Raw genomic sequence first — 24,330 nt, 5'->3', positions numbered from 1 at the left:
GTTAATTCTAAAAAAAATTTAGGATGACACAGAAGGATGGTTTTAACTATCTATTGTTACCTTCATGATCATGTATAATTAAAGGATGGTTATAAAGCCACTGTTGATTTTGTGAGGGTCAACAAGCATCACTTGGGCCTGGAAACCAGGTTCCAGAGTGTTAAGGAGCAAGCTGTTCCTGTGACAGACTGCACAGCATCCCAGAGCCTCGGGAGAGAGTGAGGGGCGGGCTATGTGTGTGCCTGTGTATGTGTGTGTACCTGTGTGTGTGGCGGGTGGCTGGTTGTCAGAATACAGGCACGGGAGCCAGCCCACCTGGTTTGAATCCCACTTCTCCAGGCCTGTGACCCGAGGGAAATTTCTTACCTCTTTTCGCCTTCATTTCCTCACATATAAAATGGGGCACAACAAATTTTTATGGTTCTTGTGAGGATTAAATGTCAACACCTATAAGATATTTAGAACAGTGTCTAGATGGCCCATGCAAACACACAGCATTGCAATTTTTATTTCTACAGAGCCATCTGTGGCTTAGTTTTGTACCTTAGTAATTCTCTCTCTCTCTCTTTCTCTCCAGAGAAGTGAAGAAAAGAACTGACGAGGATGACAGCAAATCCATTACCAATCTGACTGGGAACAGTTCCAAAAAGTCAACACAGATGAAGAATTGTTGCAATGGTTAAATCCCAAGCATCTTCGGCCTGGGAAGCCTTCATTTCCCGAATACTGAGGTTGTATGACTTGTTTGGTTCTTAACAGAGTGGTGCATCCGATGAAACTGTCATATGGAGGGTTACAGAGCAGAAATCTGAACAGTTCTCTCGGGTCCCTCCAGAACCTCAGCTCTTCTTTGCTATATCTCAAAGAGCAACTTGGCCTTCCGGTTGAATAGACTTGTCTTTCTTTCCAGGTCTTAAAAGATAACATGTAAATGTTTTTAAAGTGATAAAAAAAATCACATGTTCAACGCTATAGAAGAAACTCAACTGATATAATTAGATTGATGTGGTAGCTGACTTCGTAGGTAACCTAGGATAATGTTTACTTAGAATATTTGCTACTAGAGTCCTAGTGAAAGGAGGTTCTCATCCGAGCTTTGTTGTTAACTAGCTTTGTGATCTTGGACACGTTGCCAGCCCATGTCAGATCTTTTGCTCATCCGTAAAACCAGCAGCTCAGCCTTTCAGGCCTTGGCACCTCGCAGATCCTGAAGCCTTTTAACCAGTAGTAGGGAGAGCGCAATGACCATTGACCCGTAGTTAAAAAGGACTCTGGCTATTCTTGCTTTTTTAACTTTGGGGTGTTGATGTTTATCGCTTCTGCAATAAGAACAGAATGTAATTGAGAAAAAAACGGAAACAAACATCTATTTTTTTAATATATAAAGAAAACATACTTGAGACAAAAATATTCATATATAAAAGAAAGTATTTCATAATCTGAGAATACTTACAAAGTCTGTGGTTTAAATTTAGTGTTAAAAATGCTAATGAAAATATGTAAAACCACATACTACTGAAAATACAATGCCCAGGAAAGTTGTCACTCGTCACTTAAGAAAATACACCAGCGAGCGGCTGCCAGGGGCTGAGGAAAGAGAGGAACTGCTAATGGGCATGTGGTTTCTTTTGGGGATGTTGACAATGTCCTGGAATCAGAATAGTGGTAATGGTTGTGTAACTTTCTGAATATATTAAGAACCACTGAATTGTATACTTTGAAGGGGTGAATTTTATGGTATGTGAATTACATCTTATTAAAAAATGTACTGGCACTTAGAGTGATTTAACATTTTGCCAAATGAAACTATTCATGCTTATTTCAAACCTTCCCATGGCTTAAAAGCATAATCTGTAATATAATGCAAATCTCCTAACTCCCTGGTTGCGAGAATTAACTTCCTTAAATAATGAGCAATGAAAGAAATACTGTGCATGGTTTTGGAAAATAATGTCTTGGAAAGAGGAATTGTTATTAAGAAAGGTAAGTCATAGTCCTTTGTTTAATGTGACCAGTGACTCATCATCACCAATGACCTGTTGGTCCTGCTCTCCTTCTATAACCTGCAGTGCCTCCCAAATTTTCCCTCTGAAATGTCTCTAAGAGCCAGAGAAGTCAGCACCTGCCCCCACGGTGGGCCAATGATGCCTAGCTTTCAGTGGCCCAAACCAGTTAAGTTATTGCAACAAAAGAGATTTGAATTTGCCTTGGTTCACATAGGTGTAGACCCCAGGTAACTTGCTAAAGAACTTAAATTATAGCTGTTATTTATTGTATTATATTAATATAAGCTAAAAACATTTATTTTTGTTGAATTAAAACAATTCCATTTAGCAATCTTTTTCCTGTTTATGATTTTTGTGATCAAACCGTAAATTCCCCAAGCTTCATTTTTTTAGGAATGATTATAAATAACAAAGATTACAAATAACTACAACATCATTTAGGTTTGAAAAACATGCCTTCTCCTGTTGAAGACATCTAATATTTTTACTAGACAGTTGGATCTATCCTCAGTAATTCTACCATGAATTCCTCTTTCGTGTTTCATGGGTTTTGGTCCCAGAAAAAAAAGATTACATTTCTGATCAAAAAGAATGCCTTGTTTGTGGGGAATTGTCAAAATAAACAGGGCGAGGGGGTATTATATTTGTGGCATGGTGAGACAAGAGCTGTGCCATTGCTGTCTGCCTCGTGTCATCTCTTGAGCTCACGTGAGATTGAACTTGATACATATGTGTTGATGTATGAGACACATGTTTGAGTTTTGGTGCATTTGCACAAAACCGTGTTAGTGTTTGTGTTATCATGTTACCCTTATTTATTTACTCCAAAGTGTCTCTTTATATTTATCTTACAATCTGTAAATAAGAATATGCTTTTAATACAGAAGTATGATCTTGGTGTTTGCCTCCGGATTGTACACCCAAGTTCATTAGGAGATTACACAGGTGCCTTTTATAGACAAATCAATCATCTTTATTCGAGCCCAGATAAATATTTTGGTCACATAATCCAAATTAGAGACTTAGAGCTCTGGTTTGCAATCTGGTTTAAAGAAAAGCTACTTAAAGCTCTTTTAGCTGCATTGCTGGGAGATCATGATTGTTTTCAACATTTTAAATTCATGAAGTATTCTCAAATTTAAAGTGTATTTTTGGTAAGGACAAAAATATTTAATGTTTTTAACTTAGACGTGACACATTTTCATATTTGTAGGGCAATTACACACCTCTCTGGTTTTCCTTTGAGAGCTTTTAAAATCACAGTTACACTGCACTCCTTTTTTTGTTTTTAATGTATCCTGGTACATTGGAAAATATTTTAATTTCATTATGGAAAATAATGTTGGATAAGGAGACATTTTTCACTATTAACCTTTAGCCCCGTGCATTTTCGTAATTTATTTTTTCTACTTGATGCTTTATATGACATATGTGACATTTGATTATTTAATACTGGATGTGATTTGCATAAACCCAGTTGAGCAACCCTCCTGCTGAAGATAAAATTGAGGTTAAAGATAAAGATTTATTTTCATATTTGTACAGTGATCGGCTTCGGAGTGATAGTTTTTGTGGGCTTTTATTGTGTGAGTGTGAAAGAAATTTCATGTGTATATATTAAGTAGGCCTCTGAGTATTGAATAATTGTTTTATGATTTTGATTTATATGGTTTACATTTTCATAGTATGGGCCATATTTCGTTTATACTGTTTATTTCTCTTCAAACCATTAATAATTATACCATAAAGTGTAATTTTTATAGCAATGCAAATGTCTAAGGAACTACAAATATTTTCTGTGTTGTAAATTCAATAAAGCTTGCTTCCTTTGGCCTTTTGGGTGTTCCCTTCAGCTTGACTGCAGATATCCCTGAAGTAATTTTAATTCTAGGATGTGTCTGCATAGAACCGTACCTCTGAAACACTTGTCTTTGCTGGCCGGGGCAAGCTGGCTGGGGGGAAAAGAATCCATGCCTGGAGTGCCATGCTGTGGCCCAATCCTGTCGACCTGGCCAACAGGGCAGCTGTAGACCAGCTTGGGTCATGGCAGCCAGGAACAGGGAGGCTTTTGTAGAAGAATTTCAGTGCTCTGGCAATCCCCATGGCTTCTGAGGGACTAGTCCCTTTCTCTCCCACCCCCACACTGCCTAGCTAACTCCTCCAGGAAGTTTTCCCTGAACCCCCAAACTAGGATAAGGCGCCAGCTCCCACTTCTGTAGCACCTTTTAAAATTTATGGACATCCTTGTTGCCCTTATATTTGTTTACTTAGACAGGTGCTCCATACCCCCAGCCACTTTGCCTACTACTTCCTTCCTTCTGTGATGCACGGTGCTTGGTACGTTAATAGGTCTGATTATTGAATGGATGATGAGAGAATTAACTGGCTAAATAAGGTAGGCTTTGGAAAGAGTTGCTGCAGACACACTCATGCACACATACAGCTACACATACAAAATAATCATGGAAAGTATAAACAAGACACAGCATATTTTAACAGCCATAGGTATGAACTCTGCAGCCAGCTTGAGTTTGAACTTGACTTCAGACCTACAACTGTGGGCAAGGAACTTAACCTCTGTGAGCCCCAGCTTCTTTGTTTGTAAAATAAAGATAACAGTACCTTTCTGTGGAGTTGTTCTGAGGACTGAATGGGTTAATGCATATAAGGGGCTTAGAATGGTGCATGACACTTTGATCACCCCCAGTTAAAAAAAAAGAGTTTTGAAGCACTGTTGATTGCACTGGCCTTGCTCAGGACCCTGGGAACTTCCTTCAATAGTAACCAGCTCCAGAGATTTGCCAGAGCACAGGGGGATGGGGCATTGTGGAGGGCTCTCTCTGATACGAGTCACGGACCACCTCCCACATACATTCTTCATGGTTCAATAGACACAAAGTTGGAGAATCATACAGAATAGGATATTGTATGGCATGGATTAAAAGAGCAGGAAACAATTGAAGAGAAAAATGAGAGCCTGAAACTTGGAATGGGCTCATGGAAGGGGTAGGATCTCCATTTATTACAGTGGATGGCATCAAGTAGTAGAAGAAAATACTGGAGTTCTGACTGCGATTTTGAATCTAAGTGACAGTAAAAGTGGTGGTGTGGGGGGGGGGGTGTGAAGAAATTCTCTGACTAAATGGAAACTGACCTTTATGTTTATACTATGGCAAGTAAGTAGCCTGTTGAAAAAGATCTCTCATGGATAAATCCCAAATTCCGCAAGATGGGAGTGAATCCCCAGGAAAGCATATGATTTCGCAAGCTTTAAAATAAAATAAATTTTTCTTCCCTGATATGGATGTTAAAATGTTTTCATAGCTGAAAATGGAAAAAAGATAAAAAATACTTCAACTTAAAATTGCAAAGTAAGGTAAATTTCCATATGCAAAATTCTAGGAATACCTAGGAATACCCATTTTCTTTATTTTTCTGCAACTTCTTTTGTATCTGTATCAGATTTATTTGTGAATTTATATTTCTTAATTTTCTGGAGAGTGGGCATTTAGTTTTAAGGCCCTTTAACTTGCGACCTTTCCAGCTGGCAGCTCATGAGCCGCGTTTCATAACATTTGACTTAAGGGTTCACAGAGTTCCTCATTATCCGTAGGATGCTGGCTTTCTGAATATCTTTCAGTCCAAGTGCGTGTACATTTTCCCATTGCTGTGCAGTGGGCTAGAACTTGATTGCTGGAAAAATACTCTTTCAGAGAGAGTCTTAGGAGTAGTTCCAGTGTGATTTTAAGGTTAAAATTAATGCTCTTTAAATCACCACAAATCTCTTCTTGCTTAATCATTCCAGAAACAAATATTTTACCCCTTAGATAAAATCCAGCAAGTTCTTAACACGATGTTTAAGGCTCTCTGTGATCTGGCTCATGCCTGTTCTCACTAGTTGAGTGAGTATTTATTGAGCCCGACTGTGTCCTGAGTGCTATTGTCGACAGTGGGGATATGCATTAGCCAAGACAGACTGTCAGAGAGATTGTGTTCTAGTGGGGATTGACAACAAACCTGTAAACACATAGAGAAAGGGATCCACATTCTGCCTCCTCTGACATTACTCCCCCCGAAGTCTACACTGGGGCACAGGAAACTGTTCCTCAGACATGCCGTGCTCTGCCTCACTGTCAGCCCTTGACTCCGGCTTTGCTTTCTGCTTGGTACGCTACTGTTCACTCAAGTGTCCCCTCCCAACTCCTGCACACCCCACACATGGCAATTCAGAGACCGCTTCAAGCAGCTGTGCTCAGCCCCAACGTCTAGGCCAGATTCTCTCCGTGTGTGTCGGCCCCAGTGCCCAGCTCAGCACCGTGCCAGACTGGCCTGTAATGATCAGTTCATTCGTGAGCCCGGCATGTGCAGTGCTTTCTGACTCCCTTTCAACTTCACTGAGTGGGGGTAAATGTCCCCCACCCTGGATGCACACTTCAGCAAGCTCGTGACTCTTCCAGCCCTACTAGATCAGGGTCTGACGCTGTCTATGCCACAGACTTCTTTGAAGCCCAGGAACCCCTCAGAATCATGTTTTTAAATGAATAAAATAAAATACATGGGATTATTTAGGAAACCGATGATGTTGAAAGACCGTTCCCAGAATACTTTTTGAGTTTTGTGATAATAGCAGGATTTGTGCTGCTTTTCTGACACATTAAACTACCAGATCTGGCGATAGGTCTCATAGCCACCATCATTTTGCCATAGTGATGAAGGTAAACAGTATTTCAAGACATCTGCAAGCAGCGAACATGAATTGTGAACATCTGTGATTTCTCTCTGTGACATGGCCACAGGTACTGATCATAATACTGGGGTTTGTTGCCAGCATGTTATATTATTAAACGAAATGCTAAGTTTCAATTAGAGTTTAGGGAAAATACACATGTAATTTTTTTTCCTATCCAAAATAGAAATATGGTTTTTCTATCCATAGACACAATGAGCCCAGCAGCCCAAATTAGGAGTTCTTGCCCTGGGTGAGAAACACATACTATATTTAAGTTGCAAACATGTATATTCAGATGAGTATTCCCATGTAGTAATCGAAACTCCAAGCTTGATGTAGCAGTGTCAAGCCCTGTCCCTCCTCCAGCTCAGGGCTGCTTCAGCCAGGGAGCCACTATAGGAAGGCGAGCTTGGTCCTCCTGCTCTGTTTTGTCACCCCATCCCTGATGTCTATCTACTGATACACTCCTCTCAAGGCTCCGAGCAAGGGGAGCATGGTGCTAACACACAGATGCTGTTTTGTATGTTAGCAAGATGGATGTCACAGAAGACAAAGAATACACGTGGCCAGACCTTCTTGACCATCAAGTGTATTGAAAGTCAAATATTAATAAAATGAACCCTTTGCAGGAACATGCTCAACACCTTCCGCCTTTTACTGTGGCTCTAAAACTAGCCTGATAAAATTAGCTCTCTTCTGGCTATAGACACTGGCTAAGAAAACAAGAGAAGGCATAAAGCTCTCAAAACAAAAGCAAAACTAAAACAAAGCCAACAGAAGACATCCACAAATTAGCATGCTGTTAATAAGACTGAAGATAATCTGGTTAAGAATCAGAAATATTGGATGTTTTCTAGGGTGACATGATGTAGTTTTTTCCTTTCTAAAACCCCATTAAAACTAAAGTCAAATGGATTTTTCGTTTAAAAATATCAGTTCATGAGGATAGAAGACAAAAGCTTCAAAATTGTGAAGGAGCAAAGCAGATGGATAATTTCATACTGAGTTAACAAACCCATGAAAGCTGAATCTTTAGCGAGGAGTGGAGGAAAGCAGAGAACAATCTAGGTTAACATCAGGGAGTTCACAAAAAGCTCAAGAACTGGCCAAAGCAGGTTCCTCTGTTGTGTGAGGGTAAGTGGAGTGAAAGCAGTTTGAGAAGCAGTTCTCTCTTTAAGTATTGTTCTCCCATGCCACACCACCCCTACCATGACCAAAGTCTGGTGATGTATGTTCTGGAGTGACAGAGGGCTTCTACACTGAGGGATGGATACCAAGCACAGTCGAGTGTGTTGGTGCTATTCAAAAATAAGGGAATTAAGTGACAATATCTGTTCTGAGTGCTAAAAGCTAAATGCTGATACTCCCTACTCAGCTTTCAGAACACGGATCCCTCTATCTTCCAGAAATTGAAAGGCTTCTCTGAGGTATGACCAGCCAAAAGGAAAGACCTAAAGATAATGACATCAGGTATCTTTCCAATATATGACTCCCCTGATCACCCTAAAGTTCAAAGTTGGCAAGTCCCTCCCCACATTCAGAAATTTGAATCAGGATTTTAGCTCCCCTGAGTGATGCAAGGATCACTGGATTTTTGTGGAAAGCCTCTAAACATGAAAAATGCTGACAGACAAAATTAAACAAAAATCTCAACCTTGGGAAACAGAGCCTATGTGGAGAAAAAAATCTATCATTACTATATTCAGAGGATATAACTATTGCATCCGTGAAACAAGAATAAGGTCCTATCAATAAGGACTTTCATAGAGCAAAAATAAATTTTTAGAAGTTAAAAACATGATAGCAGAAGTTGCAACAGCAACAATATAAACTTAGGAAGATAAATTTGAGGAATCTTCGGAAAGATGAGCACAAAGAGAAAACAGCAGAGGAAGGAAGTCCAACATCCAAAAAGAGCTGTTCCAGAAAGAGAGTATGGAGAAAGTAGGATGACAAAATCATAAATAATTCAAGACAAAATTTCCAGAAATGGGCATGAGTCGCCAGAATGAAAGATCCTACCTGGAACCCAGAAGAATGGATGGAAATAGAATATACTGTTATTAGAGTCCTATGCCTTAAGAAGCTTCCAGAAAGAAAAGGGAAAAAAATATTAGGAAACAGGAATTAGAATCCTTGTTCTCATGTCAAAAGAAACACTGAAACCAGGAAGACACTGAAGCAACGCCCACCAATTTCTGAAGGAAAATTATTTCCAACCTATAATTGTACAGCCAACCAAACTATTAATAAAATGGGAATAATAATGACATTTTCAAAGTATTCAAAGTCTCAAAAAAGCTTGTCAATACTGTATGAGAGAACTTCAAAAAGTTTGTGGAAAAATGGAACTGAAAGCTAAAAATAAAAAATATAAATTTTATTTCTCAGCATAACCTCCATCAAGTTCAATACACTTTTGTAATCAATGGAACCAGCTGTTTAGTCCATCCCTAAAGATCCTAAGTTCCTGGGCATTTAACCATGTCAATGCAGTCTTTTTTCTACTGTGCTATATTCTGGTTTGACTTGTCTTGAGAGATGGTGGTAGGTGTAGTCTATGTGGAGACAAAAAGAAGGCACGATAAAAAGCAAAGATATGTAGAAAAGGAAGAAAGAAACAGAGCAGCACGCTCCTCCTGCCTAGAGTGCTGCCTCTAGATGTCCAGCGCTCAGCTCACACTAGAGTCTTCCCAGATCGCCTGTCTCTGCTGAGCCCTGTTTCCAAAGAGCAACCCATCAGATTTTGATTGACATATCCAGAGGATCTCTTGGAAACTCTTATAAAGCTAAAAATCAAACTTTTTGTCAGGAAAGAAAGGGAAAAATGAGGAAAACAAGGAAAGAAAGAACAAAGGAAGGGAAGGAGAAAAGAAGATTAAAGTTCTATAGAACACAATTTGAAAACATTCTCTAACTTATATATTTGAATTTTATTAAAAAACTTTTAAGTCACTTGTCTATGTTTTTAATCACTACAGGGTCTTCAGGACAGCATTTCAAATTTCTTGATTATTAAGAAATTATTATTAATAATCAAGAAATTAGATAATTTAGAGCATTAGACTCTGCAGTTATCATTTGTCACTTTTTCTATCTGCATCCGAACACCCTTTTTGTTTTCAGGGGGAATCCCACACCATGTGAATGTTAGTGGGGAGCAGAACTCTGCATATCACTTGAGCAGCTGAAAGGAACAAACATTGTCTCTCCATATCCCCTAAAACCTAGGGTGTAGCTATATAAATATAACTTAGATTTAGCTGATCCCATCCTTCCACCCAGCACCTAGCTCTAAAGGAGTGATGCAAACTTGCAGGGCAGTTACGAAACCATTCATGACACAGTGCTGTTGCCGAGTGCAGCGGTGGAAACACCTTGGTTGGAGGACAGACTCTGGGGCATGGCGTGTGCGAGCGATATTCCCTTGGATTCTACTTATCATCTGCAACCCACACTGGGTTCTGCAGCCTTCCCACTGATTCTGTGTGTTACCCAGTGCCTGTTGGATAAGGTCATTTTCTGCTAAAGTTCAAAAGTAAAACAGAGAGTGTAAAATACAATCAATCCATTAATCTTTCTAATTTGTTGACATGTGACACCTTAGTTTTCATATCAAAAAGCCAAAAAAGTTAGTATGTATATATATTATGTCTTATTTTTCTGCTTGATCTGTTTGACTTTCCTTTTGCTGAGCTAACAAATTACCACAAACTTCATGACCTAAAACAACACAAAGTTACCTTACCGTTTGGAAGGCCGGAAGTACAAATATGGGTTTTATGGGCTAAAGTCAAGGTGTCAGCAGGATGACATTCTTTCTAGAGGCTCTGCAGGAGAATCCGTTTCCTGTCTTTTCCAGCTTCTAGAAGCCACCTGCATTCTTTGGCTCATGGCCTCTTCCAGCAATGCATCATTTCAGCTTTGGCGTCCGACCTCACATCTCCTCCTCCGACTCTGAAGTTCCTGCATCCCTTTCTCCCTCACACAGATGCTTGTGACTACATGGAGATCTGAATCACTCAGGATAATCTTTCCATCTCCAGATCCTTAATTACATCTGCAAAGTTCCTTTTGACAGTAAGGTGACATATTCAGAGTTTTTGTGGATTAGTACTTGGGAACCTATTCTGTCTATTGCAACGCCCACAATGATTTTATGCAATTAATTGTCTTTTTCTTTTCACAATTTTCAAGTTACGAGGTGATAATTAAATTTAAAAAAGAAAGAATGCTTTATTTTTAATAGTTTCCTTTTTAATCTTCCAATTTCGAAAAACTAAGTAAATGCACAGCCAAAATATATGAGGTGTGTTGGTGATTTTTAAAAAATTCCTAAATGTCCTTTGAGAACAGGAAATGAGCAACTTAATCATCTCAAACATTGTGTACCTAAATGACCACAACTTGACGTACAGTTGGCCAACTAACCATTTATATAGCACTGATTAGGGGGAGAGCTCTTTGAAAGGCAGAAATTAAAACAAAAAGAGATTTGCTCTTATTCTTGAAGAACATTTCAGTTAGTTGACAAGATCACAAAAGAGGCCATCTTCTCGTCAACTGCAGAAAATGGGGCCGTTAATAAAGTCCGGCAGCATAGCAACCAGGAGAATGTGGGTTCCCAAGGATTTTTCTACCAGCCACTGGGTTGTCTACTCTGTGTCTCTTATAGGTTTAGGAGCTGTTTAAATGACCATAAACTTATATGGCCTTTTGAGGCATTTATAACTCCTGAGATTTTTAGACTCAATGAGATTTCATTGGGAGCACTAGGCAAGTACACAGAGGAGTGACTGAAAATACCCACCGAGGCATGTGCGACTGACCATGTGCAGATGGTCTGTCATAAAGGATGCTAGAAATCCCCTAGAGAGCACCCATAGAGGAGCAGTCAGGCTTGTGGTTAGACTTCTGGCAAGACATAGAGTGTACATTTATTATTGCAGACAGGAAAGCTTATATTTTCTAAGTGTTTACTGTGTCCTACAAGCCTTTCACAGGTTTTCTCACATCGTCCTTGCAATAATGCCTGTTTTAACAGATCAGGAAACAGGCTTAGCCAAGCTGAGTGGCTTCCTAGGTGTGGTGGAGTCTTTCCATCCCAGCACCCTGCCTCAGCTAAAGCATGCCTTTAAGATCACCCAAATTTTGAATCTTAATGCACTTGAAGAAGAAAATATCTCATGACTTAATGACGTTTTCTAATGTGTATTGAAAAAAATCACAGGAAACATCTTCCCTTTCTATTGTCTTAACTCACTGAGTTGAAGTGCCTGGAAGGAATGGATGACATTGTAAGGTGGGGAATGTTCTGTTCCAAATTCAAGGCAACCATCTCAGTGGCCTTTTCCCTGTGGGAGACCGGGATTCTTGTAATTCTGGTTTTAGAAAGAATATAGTTTCTGTAGACTCCTTTTTTTCCATCAGTCTTGAGTATTGGAAACTCTCAAGTTCTCTTAAGAACTAATTCTTGATTTCCTAATGCAATGAATGAGGGGTAGAGGAAACCCTCTCATCTCCGTGGACGTAGGCCCGTGAGTGGACACCTGGGATAGAATTGCTGAACGCCAGTGCTGAGAGGGAGCCTAGATCATTGAAGCGCTTTGTTTTTAATTGGGGAGGTAACAGGTAATCAGGGATAACCGTGGTTGTCTGTGTGGTTTCAAACTGGGCCCAGAGGCCAGGTCTCCTGTCTTCAGGCCAACAGTTCAAGACACCCCACTTCCTCCTGCTCTGCAGGACTGGGAACTGAGTGTGGCCTGCTTGCTTCCTCTCTCTCTCTTTCGTTTTTTCTTTTGTTCTCTTTTTTTTCTTCTTCCTTCCTTCTATGAAGTATGCATTTATTTCTTTTTTTTTTATTAAGTCACTGTTGTGGATTGAATTCTGTCCCTCCAAAATAGATGTTGAAATCCTAAACTTCAGCATCAGCGAAGATGACTTAATTTAGAGGTAGAGTCTTTGAAGATGTCCTTGAATTAAGATGAGGTCATGTGTGGTTCTTGTGGGCTCTACTTCGATATGGCTGGTGTCCTTATAAGAAGAGGAAAAGACACAGGGAGAACACCACGTGACAGCTTGGAGTGATGTGTCTTCAAGCCAAGGAATGCCAAGGATTGCCAGCGACACCAACAGCTAGGAGAAAGGCATGGAACAGATTCCACCCCAGTGCCTTCAGAGCACGGCCCCTGTAGACACCTTGATTTTAGACTCCTGGCTTTCAGAACTGTGAGAGAATACATTTCTGTTGTTTTAAGTACCCAGTTTGTGATGATTTGTTACAGTTTCCTTAGGGAACTAATACAGTCACTAGACATTTCTAAAATTCAAGCTGCAGTGAGGTGCTTTGAATGATGCGTGTGTGTGTGTGTGTGCACGTGTGTGTGTGCGTGTGTGTGCATGTGTGTGCATGCACGCGTGTGTCTGTGTGTGTGTGCATGTGCGTGTGTGTGTGCATGTGTGTGTGTGCATGTGTGTGTGCACGCACGTGTGTGTGCATGAGTGTGTGTGTGTGTGTGCATGTGTGCGTGTGTCTGTGTGTGTGCATGTGCACGTGTGTGTGCATGTGCATGTGTGTGTGCGTGTGTGTGCACACGTGTGTGTGTGCATGTGTGTGTCTGTGTGTGTGTGTCTGTGTGTGTGTGTGTGTGTGTGCATGTGTGAGGGGAGGGGAGGACCAAACAGGTGACTGAGACACAGTTGGTGCCTCTAGGGTCTCACGATCTAGCAGTTAAGTTAGGAGCCTTAGTGATTCCCCCACCTCACCCACAGGTGTCTCCACGTTCAGGACAGCAATCAAGGACAGGTGGCATCTATGGTGACATCTCTGTGTTAACACTTTTAATGAAAGGATTAATCGCAAGAAAAACTGTGAAGAAAGGAAATGTTAATTAATCTTTAGGGGCAGGCAGTAATTGATATTGGCCTCTGAGAACAGAAGGCTGAAATTTTAAATCATTAAAAAAGAATGTTGGTGATAGTATGTGGTGTTCTGTTTTGAGTTATTTTGGGATCATTCGCCAAGATGAAGACAACTGCAGAAATCAAAAAGAAGAAGCTGAGAAAGTTCTATCTGAACATACTTCCAGGGGAAAACGGGGTGCAGAGATCGTCAGCTTCTCGAGGGCCCCGACCACATGCCACCTCCTCGGCATCAACCCTTCCCAGCCTCTTTCATGTACTTAATATGTCCTGTGGGGCTGGCTTGAATTAAGCTGTAGTCAATTCCCAGACTTGACTTCACACAGGGAGTTGAGCTGGTGAAGGGGAGGAGGGGAACTGCAGCACCCCCACCTTTCGTGCCAATGAACACCCAGGCCAGCCTTGCCCCCTGAAGCCTAGTTCAAACCATTTCCTTTGTGGATTTTGGAGGAGGTGATAAAAAGGAGGACGGAGAAAGAGTGGAAAGTCTGCAATAGGGGAGAACAGCAAAGAGCAGTAGGAGCACAACGAGGAGACATTTGTACCCAATCAGATGGTGGTGGTCATCCTGCTTTCGCCCAGGGGACGAGTGGGGTCAGGCTTGCACCTGGACAGAGCCTGACTTAGTGCTTTCCAACAGCGACTTTGTAAAATAACTAGTGGGTGACTCCAATTAGCTGCCCGCTGATTGATAATTTCTAATTTAGCAACTCTTAATTGGAAGAGGTTTGTAGGTCTGAAGGAAATAGACAAATGGGGAGAACAGGAGGCAAAATGTCGCAGGAGCCACCACCGGCCTGCATCAGGGATGTGTCCAGATCAGTGTTTTTATGCACAGTACATATATCTGTGCTTTATACAGTAAAGAGTAGGATCTCCTCTCACCCTCCCCACAAGAAATAATTTTCCCTCCTTGGGGACAGTATCACCCCCACTGAGAATTCACGGTCTGGATCAGAACCGACTCCAGGACCTAGGAATTCTCGAGCTGGGACAGAGGTCAATGTACCTACCCAGCATTGTATACAGATGGGCTTAAGAATCTGACAGCCCTGGCCTGGAAGGCCACTGCAGCTACTTCCTAATTCTGTGGCTTTGGGCAATTTACATAATTTATCTTGAGTTTTAGTTTCCTCATCAGTCTTATCCAAATTAAAGACTATGTAGAGTAAAAGATAAAGAAAGTTAAGCACTTTGCACATGCTTAACACCTAGTCCGAGGTTGGAGTGGATGTTCTTTCCAGCTGTTTGTTGGGCTGTCTTCCCCGTTCCCTGCTTAGACCAGCAAATGAAATGGAGCATGTGATAGTTAGGCCAAGGAGTTATACAAATGGGAGCAACTAATTTGCAAAGATTTTTTTTCTTCTTGAAGAGTTTTCTCCATAAAGAGCACAGTAACCTCATTCTCGGAAGGGATTTGCTGTCCTGGGAGACCTGGGCCATTGGGGAAGCTCTGTCTTTGCATCCTCTCGGCCCCCCATCCTTATGCAGAGAAGAGGCTGCAGGCTGCCCTTGGCCCCCCAGATTATCTGGACATATACAGCCAGAATGTAAGGAAATTCAAAAAGCCAAATGGGAAAAATACATTAAAAAGAGAGGAAAAGGAAAGGCATAAGCCTTCAAAGTGTTAAAAAAAAAAAAAAAAGCAACACAACAGTTCATCTGTGGTATTTTAGTTATTTCTAAATGAGGTGTTTAAATATAATCAGCTCTCAATTTTTAGGAGATGATAATGATGCTTTTGGATAATCCAGGACAGTTGCTTTCTTTTTTTTTTTTTAATTTGTAAAATGTCAAAATTTTTGCCACATTCCAAGGTCTTAAAGTCGATACCTGGAAGGATTTTAAGGGAACAACTCCAGTTTTTTGACAAATTAGTTGAGAAAATGGAGACCCCCACCAAAGAGGTTAAATAATTTACCCAAGGTTACACGCCTCGTGAATAACAGATTGATAGGCATAGCCAGGTTTTCCAATCTCAAATCCACTGGTCTTTTTGTTCCAAATTAGCAGTCAGTAAAGCCCGGACTTGGAAAAAGCACAGAATGTGGGGTTCAATCGACTGGGACTTCAGTCTAGCTCCACCACTTATCAGGTATGTAGCTTTAAAAAATCATATAATCTGATTTTTTAAGATAAATAATAGCATTGTGAAAGAGCAAAATTCTGCTCATTTTGAGGTGCAAAAATGTCTGTGCATCCTAGGTGCTTCATCAATGGGAATTTATCTCAAACTTCAAACCCTGGTCTCTCAGTCCCCAGAATATTGGCCCCTTTGATTGCATGCCTGTGGAATGGGTGTGAACCATTGTAATACACCTGATGCCAAGAAATCCTAACCAATTTTTATCCCAGTCAGATTTTATCATATAAAGTTTAAGATCATACATTATAAGAAAAGTGCATATTAAAAAACCATAATGATATCTCACTTTTCCTACCGATTAGCTTGGCACGTTCAAAGGTTTGATGATAAAGTGTGTTGGCAAGTATTTGTGGAAACAGGCACACTCATGGTTTGGAGTATTAACTGGTGTCAGCTCTTTGGAGGATGATTTGGCAAATATCTATTGCAATTTAAAGTGCACATATCCTCTGACCCAGGAGTTTCACTTTTATAAGTACGTCCACACACACACCCAAAATGCATTATCATTGCAGCATTATCTGCTGTAGCAAAATTTGGACACGACTTAAACATACATTTAAAAAATTAGTTAAATTAATTATGGTACATCTATATAATGGAATATTACGCAGCATCAAGAAGAATGAACCAGCTCTACATATATTTCTCTGGAAACATTTCTAAGGTGTATTGTTCAGTGAAAAGGAAAGATGCATCCTATGATGCGGTTTGTGATATACAGGATGCAGATACATACAGGCTTACACATGTATAGGCTTCCTGTGGAAAGATACAGAAGAAATTCAGGAGAGGAGAATGGGGGAACTGAGAGACAAGAGTGAGAGTGAGATTACCACTCATAACACCCTTTGGAACCTTTTGAGATTTGCTCCAGGTACATGTATTACCTATTTTTAAAAATAAGCACAAAGCCAAAAGAAAGTCTAGCCAAGCAAAATGCTTGTGGTCTCTGGTGCTGGCATAGACTGCCCTGTGGGCCATCCACTCTAGTTTGCTTGGCTCATCCTCTGTGGCTCTGTGACCTCTTGGATTCTTACCTTGGCTCTCTCTTGATTCCTGATACTCACCAACAGCCTTCTTTGTTCTGACAATTCATTTCATATGGGCTCCTCTGGCTTCCGTCACTGGCACTCTCTCTCTCGGACACAGGCTGTGAATGCTGTCTGGCTCCATGTGCTTGGCTTGCTGGAGACCACCAAGTCCTGGCCAGGCCAGCCAGGTTGCAAAATGGCAAGCACCTTCTGGCTCCAGACACTGCCTAGGTGCAAGGGGAAAATGGCCCACATGGTTGTCCATTGTACAGATGTACAAGGAGGGTTGCCTATGGCCAACATTTTGCCTTGGATTGGCCATAAACCGGGTTCCTTCATTGGCTTGTTTCCTCATTGGTTCATTTGTTGGTTCTTTTGTTCATTCATTCAGTCAATACTTCTGAATGAGAGAAACAGAAGCTACAGTCCAATGGGATTAGTGTTAAGAGTGTGCCTACAGATTTCATATCCCTCCATTTCCCTCTTCTCCAACCCAATGGATGATTTATTAATAGACTTTATTATATCCTGTTAGCATGAGACTTAATAATTAAACCCATTGCCAACTGAATATGTTGCATGAACAGTGGCAGCTTCTGGGAGTTGCCATGACCTCCCTTTGACTCTCACTGACCGGAAGGATCTGCAAGGTACAACAAAGACGCATTTAGTTTAATGACATTTGCAGATGAGCTTTATTTCCCTTGGCTGATTTTTTTTTTTTAACCAGTAAAATTCTTATCAGTGAGGCTTTTCTGTATTTCAGTACTCCCAGAGGGCATCTTGGGGAAAACAATGAATGCCTATGAGGCAATCGACCCCTTTCTATCTTCAACCACCTGGGACCTGGGGTGCAGTTAGAACTGCTGCCAGGAACCCCATCAATATTGAAAATGCCTCTGGCTTGATTAAGCCTCGGAAATGCCTCCATTGATCTTATTAAAATATTTATTGAACATCTACCGCAGACATGGTATACTAATTGACCTCCGAAAAGTCACCTTTGCCCAAAGCCTGGGAGGGGGAAGTGCACATGAACACTGGGTGGAAAAAGGAAATTCCTCATAGGGTGACTGACAAATGGGCTGGCTCAGCTCCAGCCAGGGAAGGATCTAGGAGAAAAAGCCATTAAGTCCCAAACGCTCATGCGGTTTATGGCTCCTGTTATCAGCTAGGTGATAATCTGACCTGAATCCAAGAAGTAAAGAAAGTCTATGCAGTGGCTCACGCCTATAATCCTAGTACTCTGGGAGGCTGAGGCAGGTGGATCGTTTGAGCTCAGGAGTTTGAGACCAGCCTGAGCATGAGTGAGACCCCGTCTCTACTAACAATGCAAAGAAATTAGCTGGACAGCTAAAAATATGTAGGAAAAAATTAGCTGGGCGTGGTGGCACATGCCTGTAGTCCCAGCTACTTGGGAGGCTGAGACAGAAGGATTGCTTAAGCCCAGGAGTTTGAGGTTGCTGTGAGCTAGGCTGATGCCATGGCACAATAGCCCAGGCAACAGAGTGAGACTCTGTCTCAAAAATAAAAAAACAAGAAAGTCTATACAGTAGCAGCAGGTATGGACAGTGACCTTCATAAACATAAAATGACCTTTGTGAGACACCATCTTGAATAACCTCACGGGACAAAGCATTACAGTCTCTTTCTTGAGTTGTCCTATAGAAAGTGTTTTTTTTTTTTTAATGGGACAGTATTAAACTTAGAATTTAAGAGTACAGACTCTGTAGACACACTAACTATGTGGGTTTGAATCTAGGTTCTACCTCTAATGTGCTTAACCTCTCTATGCCTCCTGATCCTCATCTGTAAAATGGGGATATGATAGTACTTACCATATATGTGGGTGTTTGGGGACTAAGATGGTGCCAGAGCCATAGTAAATACTTAAAAACATGAACAGTTAACCATCGTAAGCTTTGCTCTTCCAAAAATGACCACGTCTTCCAATGAGTGGGATTGTTAACTTGCCTAGTTTTGAATTTTGTACTTGTATGAGTAGTAAAATTTTTGTGCTGCAAAATTCTGTCTTTTTCCTTTTTGTGACTTTGCTTTGTTGTCCTTTCCAGATCATTTTTGATCTCAGAGAATTGATACAAACAAAGTGAGCCACATGGTCTATGGTACCAGGGATGTGTTACTGAGTGTATGCGAGTTCCTTCAATTCAAAGAGGAGCCATCGTTATTATTGGCTTATCACAAAGATGTTGCAGCTGAAAATTCCTGAGCTCATGAAGATTGGTCTCAGAGTTTTCCTATCTCTTACCACAAATATCATTAATAATGTTGACTAAATTCTCTCTCCAAAAGTCTGCCTAAATTATCCTTTCCGTGAACTTGTGTTTCATTGTATTATTAATAGTTTTGAAATAACTTCACGAAATACAGGTTCCTCATGTTTATTTAAAATGGTTTGCATTTGTGTACAAGTTCACATTGCCTGAGGAGAAAGTCAAACAAAGACCTTGTCAACAACAACAGCAACAAGACTTTTTGAGTTTGCCTTCAAAATAGTGATGGCTATCAGAAATATATCTGTCCCAGTCTGTCACTTGCAGAACCTAAGTATTCAACAAGTTGTCATTGTCCTTGTCTTTTTTTCTGTCTCCACAATACTTCTTGTACGATGAGTTGACCCTGAATAACTTTTGAACAAATTTTATTTTTGAAATTGAATTGCAGTGCGATCATATGGACCTGTTCAGACTCCTGTAACATTCCATTTCCAAATGATTTTCTGTCAATTCAGTTCAAGGTGCAAATCAAATCTAACCTTTGTAATGAAAAGAACTGCAGAAAAAAGCCTTTTCCTTAAAGGACTTTCCACTTTAAGGCTAATAGTAATTTTTAGTGAACACACTCATGGTAACCCTTCTTTTTTTTTTTTTTTTCCATAATCTATTTTGCTTAAGTGACACTGAGGGGATAATTTCAGTTCTTTTGCCCAGCCCCCCCGCGCAGCAGTAGAAAGGTCCCATTTTAACTCAACAGTGGCCGCTCTCTGACAGCAGCAGGATAGTTCTCCATCAGTACCTCTAGGTGGCAGTGCAGCCCAAGACAACGTTCTCCGTCCGCGGCTTCCTCCCCTCCCCCTCTATCTGGGTTGGCAGCACAGGTTGGATTGGCATGCAGGGAAAATAATCATTAAAAATAAATTCAATCAAAAGAAGTAGGTTATTATAGTGGCACACTGGAACTGCTTTAGTTAGAAGTCTGTCAGCCTCCCATTAGAAATGTTGTTTGGGAGGAGTTTGCCACTCAGCTGTGAAAATTTGCTAGAGGTTAAAAGTGACACTCTCTGGGACTCAACCTTGTAGCCTATTTATTCCTGAGAAGTTTGATTTTAGATAGTGGGGTGGCTTTGAAGTAGCATGCAAAGACGCACAGATGGATTTGTTTTGCTTAGGGCAATTCAAAACTGTTTTTGTAATAGTGAAATACATTATGACCCAATGACATATTGAGGTTCCATTGGCTACGCCAGAGTGCACGTCCTTATTAGGATTTCAGGATTAAATCCTGAAAAATATTGTTGTGTGAGTAGGGAAAATATGATTAGAAATTGCCAGCCAGGCTGAGTGGTGTGCACATGTACTCCCAGCTACTCAGGAGGCTGAGGCAGGAGGCTCCCTTGAGCCCAGGAGTTCGAGGCTGCAGTGAGCTATGACTGCACCACTACACTCCAGCCTGGGGGACAGAGTGGGGCCTCATCTTTAAAGAAAAAAAAGAAAAAGAAAAGAAATTGCTGCTTAATAAAAAATTTAGATAGGTTTAGCAATAACCCCCATCCCCCACCTTTTCTGAGGCCAGTCCCTTCTGAGGCCATGCACTTCCCGACTGTCGCAGGAGGAGTCGCTCTCCACGAACACTGACATCAGGATGTTAAGTCAGGATGGGTTACGCTGTGGTAACAAGTGAGCCCCGAATCGGAGGGCTTTAACGCTACCACAGTGTTTTTCTCACTCATCAAACATGTCTGTCTTGGGCTGCAGGAGACTCTGGGGCACACTGTCCCGAAGCACTGCCATCTTAGAGCACTGGCTGGAATAAGGGAACTGGGGCCTTCTCTTCTGAGCTCTGTTCTGGAGCCGATACCCATCACTTCTGCCCTCAGGTCATCAGTCACGACCACTTACAAGGCCCCGCTTCACTGCATGACGGCGGGGAAATACTGGGTGGGCCTCTCGGCCTTCATCCTAAGTCACATTAGCTCTGCGTCTTACCAGTCTGTGACTCTGTTGGGGGCGCCATCTTATTTACTCTTTCATGCCCTCAACCGTCAACACCATTGCTGGTTCATTCCTCAAAAACTAAATTTTGTGGCATACTCATTAAAGCTCCCATGAAGGCACAGGTTTATGTGATTTTTTTTTCTGTGAAGCCTCATTCCCCTTTTCTAGGCAAAATTAATTGCTTCTTTTCTGTGCCGTGGAGGCACTATGTTCATCCTGATGGCTTTGCGTTTGGCACACACCCACTTTGTTGCCACTCTCCTTCCTCTGATAGAGTATAATCTCCTCAATGGCAGGGAATCATTTTTACCCATTGTTATATTTGTGATGCCTAAAAAGATAGATGAAAAAAATCTGATGCATGAAAAGATTGTCTTATGAAAAATAATGATAAAATTAATATTTCTGAGCTCTGTGAATTCCAAATGCTAATTCAGTTTCTAACCTATAAAATATACGTAGATGCCTCATCTCTTTCAATTCCTATAGTAATTCTGTGAGGTAGGTGAGAGAACTCCATTTTACAGAAATCAAATAACTTTCCCAAGTTTGTGAGGTAGAAGTGCTAGAGCTGAGATTTGAATCCAGGCCTCTCTGAATCCTGATATGCACATTTCGATAAGAACAACAAAATAATTGCAAACATAATTATGATTGGAAGAAAAGTGCACTGTGCAAAACAGTGTCAATTTGGAGTGGAGCTTTCTCTGAATGACAAGAGGCTGGATTCTATTTCTGGTGCCAGTTCTACCATTTAATAGTTGCATGACTTTGGGCAAGACTCTTCACTTTGCCTTACCCCAGTTTCCATATCTGTAAATTGAGAGTTAAATCTGGGTCGTTACTTTTCAATGTTACTGTACATACTGGAAGTCTTGTTAAACTGCAGATTCGGATCCAGTGTTTCCCGGGGCCTTGAGATCCTGCAATTCTAACAAGCTTCCTGGTGATGCAATTGTTGCTGGTCCATGAAGCACCTTTTGAATCACCAGGAGATGGGATGATTGCTAAGGCTTCTTGCTATCAGCTTTTGTGAGGATTTAGGAACTCTTGCATTGAACTAATTCTTAATTTAAATAATTGGCACAAAATAAATACAGCAATGGATTTGGTCATCTTAACGTACAGACACTTGATTATTCATCCCAATATTCATTCTCCCTTCTTCCAGCAACAAATCTAGAGTTTCCCTGGAGATTCTCTCAGATCCTTAATCCATGTGCTTCAGGTGAAATTGGGAGGCTGCAGTGTTGAAAATTTACTGCTCACAACAATTGGTTCAGGGAGTGTCATGATATAGGCTGAAAGCCACCAAAATACAATTAAATGTATTCCTGGGAATTCAAGGAGAGAGACAGAAGCTTTTTCCTGCTGGACTTGAACTCAGAAGGACTAGAGCTGCCATAGCCGTCTTACTTTACCACTGTGAGGATAGTAAGACAAGTGGAGAAAATCCATCCAAGATGTGGAGGGAGAGAAGGCAAGTCCCAGGGAAATCTTTTGAGCTATACTTATAATAAAAACTAGGCAGGCCCAAGTATACATGGTTAGGTACATTTATTAACGTGTGTGTGTGTGTGTGTGTGTGTGTGTGTGTGTGTGTGTGTGTATACTTCCATTGTGCTATTGACCAATTAAATGTTTATCACCTGTGTAGGTCCAATCTCCTCCCAGATAGGGGGCTTGGGCCCTGGAATCTGAGCTCAGCATTGGAGATGATTCATGAGTCAGAATTCAAAGCTGAAGACACCACTACAAGCCAAGCAGAAAATACAACAGAAACATGGAGGAAGCCAGAGGCAGGAAATGGGAGAGAAGCCGCAGAACCACACTGAAGATATAAGGCCACAGCCTGAGGGCTTGAGGGATGAGACTGGAGCCTGCAGAGAGGCTCTGAGCTGCCGGAATCTGGCTGGCATCTCTTGCACAGGGCATCTCTGGCCTGTGGAGTGGGCGAGGGAGGAACCACAAGCTGTGCCAGGCCAGGAGGACATAGAAGGAGATTGTGCTGCTCTCAGGCCTTAATAAAGCAAAGACACAAATTACAGACTGAAATTTGTTTTGGTTAGTAAACTGCAGCTTGTGATGGCTGTGTGTGTGTGTGTGTGTGTGTGAGAGAGAGAGACAGAGAGAGAGAGAGATTATTTATTTTCCCGACAGAAGCAGTAATCTCAAATCACCTCTTGAGACTAGGTGGCTATTTTGCATGTCACAGATGAACTCCTGTTAGGACAGACGACTTCACTTTGACCTGAGGCAAAAGCTATTTAAATTTTATTAGCGAAGCAGGCCAACCACCCTATTAGACCTTTGGGTGATTAAAAGAAAATCATCCTATAAAACGTTCCATTTTACATATATATATGTGTACATATATCTGTTAAATGATCATGGCTTCTTGATGAATTTAAAATATCTTATAGGCAGATAGCATAACAGTAATAATTTATCTGAATCAAACTAAATGCTTGAACCCGATGTGATGGAATATCACGGGATCCCTGTTCCTCCTATTTATGAACAGTCCCCTTCCTTTCCCCCTCCACGCAAACATGGTTGCTTCAGCATATTCTGAAATCCATGTTCCTGTGATTGTTTTTGTCTTGCTTCAGTAACTCCGGAGCATTTATCCATGTAATAGCATGGTCTTCCGCTCCACTGCGTATATAGCCCTCGTGCCTCAATGAGTTTGCTTGATGGGATGCAGACAAAATGCTGCTTAGTATATTTTATGTATTTAAATGAATATTTATAGCAAACAAAGGAGGCAGACATTTTAAAAAAGATATTATCATTTTGAGGCAAATGGCTAGTTAAGTTTTTATCATATATAATAACTTACATCCTGTACACACATTTGCCTTATAGGACAGGATGTTGTGCCATATTTGAATAAGTAGTGCATACCGATGTGTTGGTTTATTGACAAACCCAAACACATCCTAAAATATGATTTCAAGCTACCTCCTTGGGTTGATTATTCTGCAGTAGTCATTCACATGTACAAAGATGTAGGTATAAAGATATCCTGAATAGAAAAATTTTGATTGAGGAAAATTAGGCAAAAATGGTATCAAAAGGATGCCCACATTATGGTACAGACTCATCTGGAATATGATACAGTTGCTATATTGCTGACCAGGAAGGATTTCTAAAAACAAAGACAGTTTCATGTTAGGTATATATAACGTAAACCCATTTTTATTAAAATATTAATTGTAAACATAATATATTTTACATTGTACTCTCATAAAACTAT

At 40.8% G+C, this 24,330-nt stretch overlaps 1 protein-coding gene across 1 annotated transcript in view; it reads left to right on the top strand.

The window, feature by feature from the left end:
• The window catches only part of RASEF (RAS and EF-hand domain containing), a 46,230-nt gene extending 42,386 nt beyond the window's left edge, over window positions 1-3,844 (top strand). Inside the window, exon 18 of the mRNA XM_045562139.1 lies at window positions 578-3,844. Coding sequence (XP_045418095.1) covers window positions 578-683 — 106 coding nt within the window. The 3' untranslated portion in view covers window positions 684-3,844. The remainder of the gene's footprint in view (window positions 1-577) is intronic.
• The last annotated feature ends 20,486 nt before the right edge of the window (window positions 3,845-24,330 follow it).

The sequence above is a fragment of the Lemur catta genome, chromosome 10 (genome assembly GCF_020740605.2).
Source record: "Lemur catta isolate mLemCat1 chromosome 10, mLemCat1.pri, whole genome shotgun sequence".
NCBI classification, from domain to species: domain Eukaryota; kingdom Metazoa; phylum Chordata; class Mammalia; order Primates; family Lemuridae; genus Lemur; species Lemur catta.
The sequence above is the reverse complement of the archived record's forward strand: the minus strand, read 5'-3'. Positions and strand labels throughout refer to the sequence as shown.